This window comes from Aspergillus fischeri, genomic scaffold (genome assembly GCF_000149645.3).
Source record: "Aspergillus fischeri NRRL 181 1099437636262 genomic scaffold, whole genome shotgun sequence".
Taxonomy (NCBI): Eukaryota; Fungi; Ascomycota; class Eurotiomycetes; order Eurotiales; family Aspergillaceae; genus Aspergillus; species Aspergillus fischeri.
In genome coordinates, this window is record NW_001509764.1 from 229,091 (window position 1) to 242,706 (window position 13,616).

Consider the following 13,616-nt stretch of genomic DNA (forward strand, 5'->3'; position numbering starts at 1 on the left):
CTCTACTGCAATATCACGCAGGGACAGCACTATCTCCACGAATATCATGATATATGATATCATATGGAATGGATACCAGGAGAAATGCTGGATCTGTGACCCTTTTGCTTCCAGAACAGTATATAGAATTGCCCTCCGTGCGACCCTACAGCACGACTGAATGACTAAATAACAAGAATTGATGATCAACCGCATCGAGAACCCAAGCCAAGTGGGCAAATATGTCACCAGCGATCATCATCATCAACAAAACCAACCAGGTACAGATCGCCTGGAATCTGGATTCCTGTGCGAGTGTCCACAGTAATCACCTGCTGGGACGGCAGCAGCAGATTGGTCGTCAAGAAGAAGTACAGACTGCCGAGGTGCAGGGTGAAGGTGGGCATCTGCACTGACAGGTTCTTGACCCAGTCCGGAATGGTTTTTGTTCCGCCACAGAACTGCTCCCACCAGTTCTTATCGTCTCCCACGAGGTCAACAGACCAGTCGCTCGCGGAGATCGGGCAGTCAATGTGCAGTTTGTACTGGTTGACAATGGTACAAGGCGAGCTTCTTGTCCAGCGTGTGGGTTGCCGTGATGCCTCCGTTGCTACCGTAACTGCGGCCGCCCATGCCGGCATATCGGTCGTCGTGGTAGAAGGACCAGGTGAAGTGGTAGTCGAACTTCCAAGATCCGAGGCACTGGGCCTGGTGGGACGAGTCCTGCATAAGACCGAGTCAGCGCTGAGCTTGTCTACGGGCAATAGGCTCACGAACCTCGTTGAGTGTCACCCGGAGATTTCCCGGTGTCTTGTCTATTGCCGAGACTTTGTACTCGTTGGTCGACCCATCTCCAAGTTTTTCGACCCGATATTCTGCATCGCGATGCACCTGCTTCTTGGTATCAATCGAAAGAGTGACGCCACCATCTGAATTATCCATGGAAACAGCAAACCCTTGCTTTGTGACGGTCTGCTCGATCACTGTCTTGAAGATCATATCCTTATTGAAAATGATACTGGCCGTGTGCCAGGAAGGGATTGAAGCGCATCAATGCGTCGTTTTCCACGGCTTGTCCCACTCTTCGAACAGGTTCTCCTGCTCGCCATTTATGGTGTCTCGCGTCACGATGAACAGACTCAAGATCGAGTTTTGGCCAGAGGAGCCAGGATTATAGACGGAGATTCTGAATGCCCTGGGCCGGGCATCGTCCGGCGACCAAGTGAACCTTGGTAAACTCGGACTTTCACTAGCTCTTAGCTAAAGAGGACAAAGCAGTCGAGATGCTATCCACAGGACAGCTCCATCGACATCCCACATTGCACGAAAGATGCATTTTTCCAGCTGTGGTAGCCTTTCAAGCAGTCCGCAAAAAGCGGCATTTTGCATCAGTGTCTCCACGTGCCCCACTGTGTAATTCCGTACCAAGTGCTGTAAGATTCTCCATGCTCTGGGGCAGACTGTCGTGCCATGGATTGTCAGAGCAGACGATTATTTCATTCGCAACCTGGAATTGCTCTTCCATCATTGGTAGAGACCGAGAAGTGTTTAATACGTTCTGGCTAGTTCGTGCAGGGTCATCAGGAAAGGGTCTCTGAGGCCTTCCAGCTGGTCCGGGAAGATATTCCGCAGCAGAGAATTCTAATCATCCATACAGGCTTTGTTCAATCTCCGGTGCCTTCGCTGTCGCAGCATCGGCAGGCTTGTCTCAAGGCGTGGTCTATGATCAGTGGTTGAACAAGCCACAGCACGTGTGGATATCGATCAGAGGGACTTCGCTATTGGTGCCTTGTAGCTATTTGAATGGAGCATGTCCGAGAAGTTGGCTCCTCTTGCAATGTTAGACTTTGTACATATGGTAATATACATACGCGCCTAAGATAGATGGTGAATGTGCTTATTGCGCCAGCTTACATCTTCCTGCCTGGACATTTGGTTGCTCCGGGCTGCTGAGGGCCACCTCTACTCGGCTCGCATGGTCTCCTAGTGAGTCCTGCACTGTTTGACTGGGAGACATGTTTATGTATCTTACATTAACGCCTTCAAACCACCGCCCTGTTCTGCGCTATGTATCTTCTAGCATCTTGATGATCGACTGGTTTTTGTTGAACCAGTCCCATAGTTGCGCACCCGCGAGCTCTAACTCCATGTCTACGCCCCCCAAGAGGTATGTGGGACAACGGGCTAGAGTTTCGTGGTACAGGTATGAGATTATACAGCCCAGGAATCGAAGAATCTGATTGCTACCAATTACCCAAATTACCACCAACTTCACCGACTACTGCATTTATCTTAACATTTGGAAATGCGGAAGACAACAGAATTCCATATTGCCATCTCAAGGCATCACAACAAGCATCACCTCCTCTGATCTAGATACCATCAGGGATAGTTAACAACTTCTGAAGCCATTCCAACCGAGCAGCCCTCGCCCTCCGACTAATGGGAGCATCAGGCACAAAGACATCAAACCCATGCCAACTGCCCGGCCACACATGCAACTCAGTCGAGACACCATCCTTCCACAAAGCCGACGCATACGCGATATCCTGATCACGAAACACATCCGCCTCACCAACATCAATAAAAGTCGGGGGCAAGCCCGCGAAACTCTTCGCGCGCAGTGGCACAGTATACATATCCGCGTACTCGCGCCCCTCGCCAAACGCATAATTAGCCACCACGGCGGCGTCCACGTCCCTCACAGGCGCAGTATCAGCGTACTGCCGCATGGACACGTACTCCATCCCATCATCAACCCACGGATACATCAACACCTGGCCGCGGATTTGCGGGCCCGAGCGGTCGCGCGCGAGTAAGGTGACCCCCGCCGCGAGATTGCCCCCCGCCGAGCCACCGCAGACAACCAGCTTGCGCGGGTTGAAGCCCAGCTCAGCGGCGTGGTCGCTCATCCACTGCAGCGCGGCGTAGCTGTCTTCTAGCTGGGCTGGCTGGTGATATTCCGGAGCGAGACGGTACTCGGCCGTCAGGCAGACGGCGCCGAGGGACTCTACCCAGTCGAGCATGGTGAAACCCAGGAAGCGGTTTCCTGTTGCGAGACCCCCGCCGTGAATGTGTAGGATACCGGGGGTTTCTTTGATGGGGCGGGTTTGGTGCTTGGGCCGGAAGATAGTGGCCTGCATCGGTCCTGCGGGGCCTGGGATGTCCAGTTCTCTGTAGGAGATGGTGTCCTCTTTCCCTCGGATGATATTCTCCAAAGTGAAGACTAGTTCAAGTGATTCCCGGTAGGATTTCATTATTTCGGGAGTGCTAACATCCAGCAAAGCGGGTGTCACGTTGGCGAGGTCCGAATTAATCGGTGATCGCAGAATTGGAGAAGCCATTCCGGAAGATGGTGACAGGGAGGTATCAGGGAATTATCTGTGGATATGAAACGATGTGGTTTTGCTTGCGTGGTATGATAAATGAAATGTTATTGAATAGTAGAATCACCATTGTAGTGGTCTTTATATAATGGCTACCCGCGAAGCTTGATCTGGTTGTCTCTGAATACAGCGACATTTTCTTCTGCTTGTTACAAATCTCTGGATGACAGTTTGTCCATAAAGTAAAGAAATGTAGCCGAACATTCGGGATAATGAGAGCTCCAAAGGTTCCTGTGTGGCTTTGCTTCGTGATGCGAAAGTCTCCGGCGCTAGGGTTGATTCCCCGTCCGAAGTAGTAATATGTCATACTCCAACTCTCCGACTGATTAGTTGATTTTCTCACCTGCTAATTAGTATACATGCTGAGGTTGATCTTACTCCTATATTATGTGAAATAGCTAACCTAGGATTTATACTATGAAGTACCCAAAGGGGTTTTCACAAGAAGTATCCCAAACCTGATAGAGCGAAGAGCTTAGAGCTTACGCAAAGTAGGATTAGACACACTCATCTAGTGAAGGCGGTGTCATCTTATAGGCAGGTTCATTAGTTAATTAATCAGTATAAATACACTGGTACATAAGTCACTGGCTAATGTAGTGATTAGATAAATAGATTAGGTAGTAAGTGTATACACTAGTCTAACCATCAGGAGGTGAACCAGGAGGTGAGTAAGATTGTGAGCAAGGAGGTAAGCAACCAGGTAAGCAACCAGATAAGCAAGCAGCTTCACTATGGAGTTATGGAGGGACTGTCACTCCATACTGCTCCAGTTACAGTACAGCCTCATTGTGGCTAGCCTTCGGTGGCTTTGGTGGCTCCAGATGATGCGACTTAAATCTGCCTCATTTACCGCTTGTTTCGTTGGTGCCTACATGGTGATATGTCAACCTTATTCTTACGGCTCGCTACGGACGGCGGCCCGTCGCCCCTGAAGTTACATGCACTACATGGATATATAAACACCGTAGTATTAATATCAAATCATTATCTAGGATGAATATCGAACCATCACCTATTATTAATATTGAATTATCGTCTAGTAGGGATATCAAATGATTTGAATCATCATATACTAGGGATTTGAATCACGATGTAGTAGGGATTTAAATAAATATATAGCAGGGATATCAAATACTACTATACTTAGGTATATATATATTTCAAATATATAGTGTCAGTAGGTGGGTTCCCCTATGACCTTCTCTCAATATATATATTCTGCCAATATAGGGCATGACCTTAGTATATAATTATTTAATATTCCTACTACATGGTGGAGTTCTTCCTGTACCTATTGCTTGCTTGCTGTCCGCCCACTACTGTGCAATTCGTACCACGACGAGGGCGGTTCCGGCTATACTGGAAGGTGAGAGGCTGTCGCATGGATCGGAAGATCGCTGCCCAGTATTTGGCGAGACGAAACAAAGCTTGATTGAGATTCTATTGCGGAGATTTATAAAACATGTTGAAATAGGCATTAACACAGGTGAAGAACATCATCAGGGTTCCCAATTACATCCCGTTTAAAAACGCGGTTGCGGCATATGCAAGCGCTCATTGGACCCTAGCACCCTAGGGTCCTCTTCACGTAGCGCATCGTAAATGGTGTCGTGAATGACCGGAGCTGACTTGCCCATAGCGAACGGCGCCGTTCCCACCCACAGCGGGATAGCCAGAAACAGCCCCGCTCCTGTAAGGGTGCCAACACCGAGGCCCAGAGCGAGACATGCGCCGTTTACCCCCCAGCCTACGGCTGGCGCTGTGACGACGGCACCGGCACCCCCTGCAATTGTGTTCCAGTTGTTGGGGTCAAGAACATTCGAGACCCCGTGGAGAAGTCCAGCGGGTGCTGCTGGGAGATTCAACTCGACCTGGTTTTTGCCACCGTGCTTCAGCCCCTCAATTTGCAGAGGGTAGAGGTCCTCAGGAAAATGCAGCGGCTCCTTGATCTGGAGCTTGGACCACGATGGGATGAGTAGGTGGAATATAATGCCCTTTTCGCGCTTTTCATCTTTCGCGAGGAGCTTCTGTCTGACTTCACGCATGAACAGGCAAGCATGGTCGAGGTCGTCGCAGGGATTGTTGATAAATTCCGACGGCAGTGGATTTTCGCTTGTCAACCTCTCGAACGCCTGGTGCCAATTGTTGGAGTTATGGTAGATGAAGAAGCGATGATTCTTGCGGCCCGCCGCATTGACCTTGTTGATCTTCATTCTGACCAAGTCGTATACAGGTCGGGCAAAGCCATCGGGACCACTTGCGCCCATCACAGCGATGCAATTCCCGTCTCCGAGCTGCTCGGCGATGACATCCAGAGCTTTGATCATCCGCTGTGCCTGGGCAGTCTGGATCGTTCGCAACGCTGTATTCCAGCATTCCAGGTAGTTGATGCGATCGAAGAGTGACTCCGCGGGGCCAGAGCTGGCAGAAGCTGCCGACGTAGGATTGTCCGTGATGCCCTTAGGAATATTCTTCACACTGGCACCCGCAGCCGCCGTGTCAACGCCATCAGTAAACGGGGTCGGTTGGCCCAGAGTACCCGCTTTATATCGCTTCCAAATTTCCGCTGTGAGCTGAGCTGAGATTTCTTTCTCGTCTGCCGTGAGATTGCTGACCGTCGACTGCTGAGTTGCAAAAAGGCTTTTGATGTAACCAAAAAGCCGCTCCGCCACCTCCTTCCCTAGGCGGACTCCCTGGATCTTGGCGACCCATGAGGTAGGATCGTTACAAAGAGCCAAGGCCTCCGTTACGGTAAGCGTGCCATTGATGACTGGCCCCACCATAGGTGCCACGTAGTCGCGATGAAGTGCGAGGTACGCATCGATTGGAGGGAGGTCGGGATAGAGCTGTTGCGAGAATTGCCAGAGTTCCGCATCACAGCCTTATCCTGCGAACATTTTGCCGCTACTATATATGGCTTTGCTGATTGGCCGAGGTCCGATCGGTTTCTTCAGAGGTCCTAAACTGAACGTTTCGAGATGTCAGAAAAGAAGGCTTGTTCAGCAGGGGAGACGTAAGTACATTAAGAAGAACTTTACTAGACAATCGAAGTAGTTTGAGGCTGCAGAAAAACGTACAGAGGTAGGTATCTGGGAAGACGTGTGTAATCTAGGGTTGCTAGGCCCGCGATCTCGGGGAAACAAGAACAGTGGGGACTCAGCGGCTGGCGGAGCGGGACTCACTTGCCCCACTGTGCAGTGGGCGAGGGTCCAACATCAGTTCCGTTCCAAAGTCCAGACTGGTGCTCAGTGAGGCTGTGGAGTGGCAGTGACTATTCTACCGAGACGAGGCGTTCAGTTCGTCGGAGATGCATTTCGGCGCTGCTCATCCAGCCGTCAAGCGCCCTGTCTCAGCTATCCATATCGACTGGATATGCTGCGTCCATACTAGACTTTGCTAAGGTTCGAGAAGGGTACTTGCTTCATGGCATTGTCAGCTTGGTTGAACGGGCCTCTCTCATTCAACGCGAGGACCAGAGCAACGTGGCCATGTTACGGCATCTGGACGTCCGGTAATTGTGGGATATCCTTCCGAGAGATCAATGCGTGCCAGGGCCGCTCATACAAGCACCTCTGGGGCAATGGTTAAGCTATTATCAGCGCATTTGTCTCCAAAAGCCAGAAGATCGTCAACGCTTCTTTGAAGTGATTGGTGCCGCCACAACGTCTACTTGGGAAACTAGGCTGCTGCCTCTGGTTGCATACCCAGGCGGAAAATTCACATTCAGACTGTCTAGTCTTGGATCTCTGGCCATCTGACATCACAACCTTTGAGTCCGCCCAGGCAGCAACATTTTTAACTGTGGCTATGTTAGGCGCTGGTGTTTGAAGTAGTGGCATGGAAAGCCATTCTTCAAGCGATTACTGTAAGTGAGCGGGTATAATTGATGGGTCAGATAGGTAGGTCGCGAGAGGAAAGTAACGGATACCTACCAACATACCACTATACCATCTACCATCACTATCAGCAGGAGGAACTATGGGTATATAAGGAAACTCATTACCGTTGTATCTAGCACTCTTACTTTAGTTCCTCGCGTTCAATGAAGTTATCTCACTCGAGTACAAGTTCACTAGTCAGATTCGTCAGCTACTTTCTTACTATCGAGTATATGTACTCAATAGGCCTTGCTTCTATCTTTGCTGTTATTGTTCTTGTTTTATTGTACTGTCCTTGATCCTGTTCGGATCATTGTACCCTTATTTCTAATATCCCTACAACGTAGAAGGTAGATAGTCGGTCAGCTTCCACTAGTGTTAATTATAGGTGGGGATTAGCCACTCAAGCTGGAACTGTGACTAAGAATTAAAGTACACTTTAACGTAATCCACGGCCGAGTGACGAATACGACTGAGTGACGAGTTTTCGTCGCACCCATCAAAATACTCAAACCAACATTCAACAACGTGTTAGATTTTCATTATGCTCATACAAAATGCCCTTATCCCAAGAAAACCACATGCAAATGGCTATCTCTGCCTATAAAACGCAAAAAATTAAATCAAAATTGAAAGCTGCTGAAGTATTTGGCGTATCTAAGGCTACCCTTCGCTGTCAGCTTAAAGGAACAAAACCACACGTAGAAACATGCACTAATAGCCATAAATTAATAGCTATTGAAGAGGAGGTCCTTATGAAGAGAGTGCTAGATGCAGATAAGCAAGGCTTTTCAATTTAGCCAGAGTTTCTGCGTGGAATGGCGCAGATTTTACTTCATGAATGCTCCCAAGATTCTACCGCAGTGCTTGGAGTCAACTGGGCCTATTCCTTTGTTAAATGCTGTCCTGAATTACGTGCAAGATATAACCAGAGAATTACATACCAGCATGCAAAGCAGGAGGATCCAAAAGTTATAAAACAGTAGTTTGAAACTGTACATGGAGCTATTCAGGAACATGGCATCCATAAAGACAATATCTGGAACTTTGATGAAACTAGCTTTGCAATAGGACTCTATATAACATCCAAGGTTATTACTGCAGTGGATCACAGTGAGAGACCCCATATAGTTATTCAAGGGAATTGTGAATGGGTTACAATCATTGAATGTGTGAGCTCAAAGGGGGTTTCTATACCACCAGTAGTTATCTTGAAGGGGAAGGAGCAACAGGCTACCTAGTATCAAGAACCAGTAGTTCCTCAAACCTAGTTAATTATAAAGAGTGACAATGGCTAGATAACTGATATAATAGGCCTTCGCTGGCTTAAGGAGGTGTTTGAGCCATACTTATGGCAGAGTTCAACTGGTGTAAAGAGATTGCTTATTCTTAATGGCCATTCTAGCCACCAGACTGCAGAATTTGATGCTTTCTGCAAGGAAAATGCAATCATTTGCCTTTGCATGCCACCTTATACTTCCCACCTTCTACAGCCACTGGATGTTGGCGTTTTTGGCCTGCTAAAACGCGCATATGGGAAGTTAGTTGAAGGAATGATGGTTGCGGGAAATAACCATATTAACAAAGAAGACTTTCTGCACCTATATCCGCCTGCGCGTGAAAAAGTCTTTAATTAAAAGAATATATGTAGTGGCTTTGCAGGTGCTGATCTTAAACCATTTAATCAGGACTAAGTGCTTGAAAAGATTACTTTTTAACTTCATACACCAACACCACTACTTCTTGTTGAAGGCTCAATCTCTTCTGCTTTCTAAACACCTCAGAATCCTCGGCAGCTAGATCACAAGGTCCGTAGCCTGCAGAGAAGTCTTCAGAAAAGGAAGCTTTCTAGCAGCCTAGTATCACATATTCAACATCTTGAAAAGGCAGCTCAAATGGCGATGAATATGAACCTTCTTCTGCAACAAGAAATTAAGGTTCTACGGGCTGAAAATGAGCGGAAGATCAGAAAGAAGGCAAGAAGGCGTGCTAATCTAGGTGATGATATCCTTTTATCTGTACAGGAAGGTCAAAATTGCGTTCAGCAGCTTGATATACCACGGAATGAGCAGGTTAATGAGTCTGCACCTGCCCCTCGCCAGCGAGCTCCACCGCGCTGTAGTGGCTGTTGGTCCATTGGACATATAATAAGAACTTGTCCTAATAAATAGCTTTTTAATTAATTACTATATAATCTAATTTAATTATATTTTGCTGTTGGAAAGCTTCAGAAACAGTATGGGTGCGACGAAAACTCGTCACTCGGTCGTAGTCGTCACTCGGCCGTGGATTACGTTATAGGCGGCGCTACTTAATACTTCTCAATTATCTTCTACGGGTGTGGTGGATTTACAGTAGTTATCTAATATGAAGCATGACACACATCTACATCACCTAGATTCTACTCAAAACATAGTCCAGGCTGTGCTTCTCTGACATTACCGCCCTGCAGCCCTGACAGTTAAAGGTTCTGTTAGCCAATCCGAGATAATAACGTTTGTATGGTGAACGCATATACACGGAATATCAAGGGAAGAAGGTCTGATTCTTCTAATCTACGATCTAATACTAGAATTTATAGACAGGAAAGATAGATTCCAGCGAATTGGAATTGAATGGGCGAGTTGAATAGCAATATGATCTATTTCTCGTGATCTGATTGGTCGAATCAGAATTCCAGAGAGTTCCGTAAATCCTTTACTAGATTCGGCAGCCAAGCTGGCTGACAGGTTCTGATACAGAGAAAGCATCTCATTGGTCGCTCTTCATAGAATTGACCAGCATGGATTGTATCACTTGGCGCAGAACAATCTTAGTCTCATCATCCACCAAGTACTGTTAATTAAATTGGGTAAGATGATCCTCTAGCCCAGCTTACCATTATACGGCGAGTTGCAACTCAGAATCCTTCTCCACTAACACCTTTTCTATGTCAGGTATAAGAGGGAGAAATCATGTTAATTCACTTAGAAAAGTTAATAGCACTAGTCCATGCAATTAGCATCGCATTTCAAGAAAAAGAAAGATTCATAGTCAGTTAAGTTCTCAGGCAAGCAGAAATTCTATTCTCATGAGAAGCAAGCATAGTCAGTGGGCAAGGTGGAAGCTTTATAGACTACACACCAAGATGCCAAGCCTCAGCTGCGCGCTTTCCCCGAATAGGAACGCTATACTGCTTCTGGTAATTGGCCACCACTACAGCAGCCAATCAGCACTGATCATGCTTTGTCCGAGTGTCCAACCAACAACAATACAACCAAAAACTATTATGGTGAGAGGCCAATTTGACAGATCTACTGGTTGAAAACCAATGAACTTATCTGCACTTAATTCAATCAATTAGGGTTCCAGACACTATATATGGCACCATGCTTAGCGTTCTATAAACAGAATAGCGCAAGGACATTGAGAATCGCCGTCTAGGCGCCTAGGATTATCAAATACTCCGATTCGACAATCAGCTGGAATTGTGGAGCAGCAAGAACTTCCCCTGACTCCGAGAGCAACTCTGGCAACTGTTTTGCTCCGACATTCAACCAACTTGCTGCAGTCCTCCTGTATGTGGCGCACCACCCTTCTCCGCGCCGTCGTGGTCGATCATTAAAATATCAGTCTGCCATGGATGTCGCTCTCGAGCTTCTCGATCCCCTCATTCTGGACAAGGCCTATGCCTGGTTGCTGCCCTCCGATCCCAATGTCCCCGATCCGACGTCGCGATGGGATCGCGACAACATCTATCGCCAAGTCACCTCGATTCTGATCATCACGCAACTCGGCGCGACCTCCCTCTACCTCTTTTTCAGCGCGCTCTCCTACTACTTCATCTTCGACCGACGGCTCGAGTACCATCCGCGCTTCTTACCGAACCAAATCCGCCAAGAGATCAAATCATCGCTGTCCGCCGTTCCCTTTATCAATATCCTCACCCTGCCATGGTTCCTGGCTGAGGTCCGTGGCAAAAGCTTGTTGTACCGCTCGGTCAGCGACTATGGCTGGCCCTGGCTGGTGGTCTCGTCCATCCTGTACATGGCCTTCAACGATATTGGCATCTACTGGATCCATCGCCTAGAGCATCACCCCAGCGTGTATAAGTACATCCACAAGCCACATCACAAATGGATCGGTTGGTCTTCACAGAACTTCCCATGTGTCAGTAGTTGCAAATGCTGACGATATATAGTTCCGACACCATGGGCTGCTCTGGCATTCCACCCGCTGGACGGATATGTGCAGTCTCTACCATACCAGTGAGTATCGCTGTCCCCCGTTCCAGCGATCCTCTACGGCCATCCCTCTAACAGTCAACAGCGTCTTCGTCTTCATCTGCCCCATGCAGCGACACCTGTACATGGTTCTCTTCGGTGCGGTCCAAATCTGGACCATCTTCATTCACGACGGCGACATGATTTCGGGCCATTGGACGGAGAAATTCATCAACAGCCCCGCGCATCATACATTGCACCATATGTACTTCACCGTCAACTATGGGCAATACTTCACCTGGGCTGACACCTATTTCGGTTCGCACCGCGCCCCGGAACCCGCGCTGGATCCGCTCCATGATGCCCTCAAGGTGATGCGGGCCAAGGGCCTCGTGGATGAGCAAGGCAACCCAATCAAAAAGCCAAAGGGGGAGTGAAGGACTTCAATGGTCCGTAGGAGTGGATGTCTGGTATATATGCATATGACGATTAGACGAGAGCCGTCTCCTGTACAACCAATTTAGAGCAATACTTAATGTTAATATATATAGACGCAGGCTTATCTGGTCCCAGTGCTCTTCGAAAGGCGGCAGATTGCTCGGGATGATCAAGAGACGAGACCTGCAGATGCGCTCATAGATAGAGTAGTTTCAGTTCTTTCAGTGATTGGGCTAAGAAGTGATTTAGCTGAAGATCTTTACAGTACCAACTACAGCCCTGCAGTAGTGCCTATAACTACCATCTCTATCCACTGATCATTCACTCCTTGAAGCCCCAGTCTCCGTTGTTAAACTCGGAACTCCAACTGCGTTCCGTTAATGGAAAGGCATGTGCATAAGCTTCCCAGCGTGTCTGGTCCGCAACCAAACGCTTGATGTCCTCCAATCTTAAATTCAAACACGGGTACAATCTGCCGACTTGTCTATCATTTCATGCAGGACATTAGAATTGTTTCTAGAAAATACATGCGATAGCAGAAACCGAAGTTTCCAGCGGGGAAGAAAGGAGGAAGTAAAGGCTAGGCTGGATTAAGTCTCTAGGGCTCCCCAGCTTTCCAACTTACAGGGTTGTAATCGAATCCTCCAGTTAATGAGAGGATTTATGGTATTTTGCTTTTCAAGTCAAGGTAAGGTCGACATACCTAGAGTGGGACAACTAGTAGTACGAGCCAGTTTGAACAGAGGAGACGCCATTTGTAAAGTCTGCCGCAAATTTGGGCCCTTGCCCTACCAAATAGATAATGGATGCAGGTAAAAAGGCAAAACCGGAATCTTAACTCTGAGAGACTCCATGGAAACGTCTTCCTTGATATCCCAGAACTCAACTAATGCCCACGTCATTTTTCACTGCTATCCAGTAGCGCACTGGATCGACTTTGTTGTGAATGTTCAAACTCAAGAGGTCATTAATGACGGAGAGAGATCCTGCTTAAATAGAAGAGAAAGTCTTATTCTGTGCGGCCATCTGCTGCTTTACTATTGGCGGCGCTATAGTCTGTTCACTCAACCACCTTGACTCCCCGCTCAACATGCAGCTGGCCGGAAAATGGGATATAAATTGCAATCCCGCTGTGGCTGAAGGGGACATCACTTGGCAAGCTACTGCAACTGTGCCATTCAGCCAGCATTGATATACTAGTCAATAGCGCCCTAGCGTGATGGATTAAGCCAGGGCCATTGGTTCATTACCACGAACGCTAGGAAGTACGGCAAGCAGAAACCCAAATTGGGCTTTGTGAATATGTTTGTGTACCTTCCTGCCAATATTCAGCGAAATCTTGATTCGATATCTTGGGGCTGAAGTGGTGGTTAATGATGATTCTCTGAATAGTGCGCGTCGGGGTTTGGAGAGCGTTATATATATGCCCACCCAACTTCTGTATCGACCTGTGTTCTCAAGGCTTAGTCAAGATGCCGAGGGCTTATAGTTAGTTATAGCATGGACATCGAATGCAATTTTCCAGCTTGAGGTAAGCGAGTACGCAAGGAAAGTTTGCCCCGAAGGAGATTAATTAAGCTTATGCTGACAGCCAAGCTTGATGACGTGGCTTTGGGAGAAAATAATCATTCGACTGCGCTAGGGAAGGAATCATGGTATGACCGAGCATAGCTGCAGGAGAGTCATTCGCTCGGACTCCCTGTTTCTGTTGTGTCTAGACTCGGATTCCG

At 47.8% G+C, this 13,616-nt stretch overlaps 4 protein-coding genes across 4 annotated transcripts, besides 3 other annotated features; 1 reads left to right on the plus strand and 3 right to left on the minus strand.

Annotated features, from left to right (window-relative positions):
* Nucleotides 1-224: 224 nt before the first annotated feature.
* NFIA_094480 (uncharacterized protein) lies at nucleotides 225-978 on the minus strand (the record flags this gene model as incomplete). The annotated part of the gene is made up of 3 exons (XM_001261724.1): nucleotides 225-489; nucleotides 542-702; nucleotides 757-978. The coding sequence occupies 3 exons, from the start codon at nucleotides 976-978 to the stop codon at nucleotides 225-227; spliced, it is 648 nt and encodes a 215-aa protein (XP_001261725.1).
* A 1,373-nt stretch (nucleotides 979-2,351) lies between these two features.
* Nucleotides 2,352-3,323, minus strand: NFIA_094490 (alpha/beta hydrolase; the record flags this gene model as incomplete). The annotated part of the gene is made up of 1 exon (XM_001261725.1): nucleotides 2,352-3,323. One exon carries the CDS (start codon nucleotides 3,321-3,323, stop codon nucleotides 2,352-2,354), a length of 972 nt encoding a protein of 323 aa, XP_001261726.1.
* A 724-nt stretch (nucleotides 3,324-4,047) lies between these two features.
* Nucleotides 4,048-4,091: a microsatellite.
* Nucleotides 4,055-4,087: a microsatellite.
* Nucleotides 4,092-4,891: 800 nt separating the features above from the next.
* Nucleotides 4,892-6,151, minus strand: NFIA_094500 (uncharacterized protein; the record flags this gene model as incomplete). The annotated part of the gene is made up of 1 exon (XM_001261726.1): nucleotides 4,892-6,151. One exon carries the CDS (start codon nucleotides 6,149-6,151, stop codon nucleotides 4,892-4,894), a length of 1,260 nt encoding a protein of 419 aa, XP_001261727.1.
* A 1,652-nt stretch (nucleotides 6,152-7,803) lies between these two features.
* Nucleotides 7,804-9,330: a mobile genetic element.
* A 1,534-nt stretch (nucleotides 9,331-10,864) lies between these two features.
* Nucleotides 10,865-11,885, plus strand: NFIA_094510 (sterol desaturase family protein; the record flags this gene model as incomplete). The annotated part of the gene is made up of 3 exons (XM_001261727.1): nucleotides 10,865-11,369; nucleotides 11,427-11,493; nucleotides 11,555-11,885. The coding sequence occupies 3 exons, from the start codon at nucleotides 10,865-10,867 to the stop codon at nucleotides 11,883-11,885; spliced, it is 903 nt and encodes a 300-aa protein (XP_001261728.1).
* Between the last annotated feature and the right edge of the window lie 1,731 nt (nucleotides 11,886-13,616).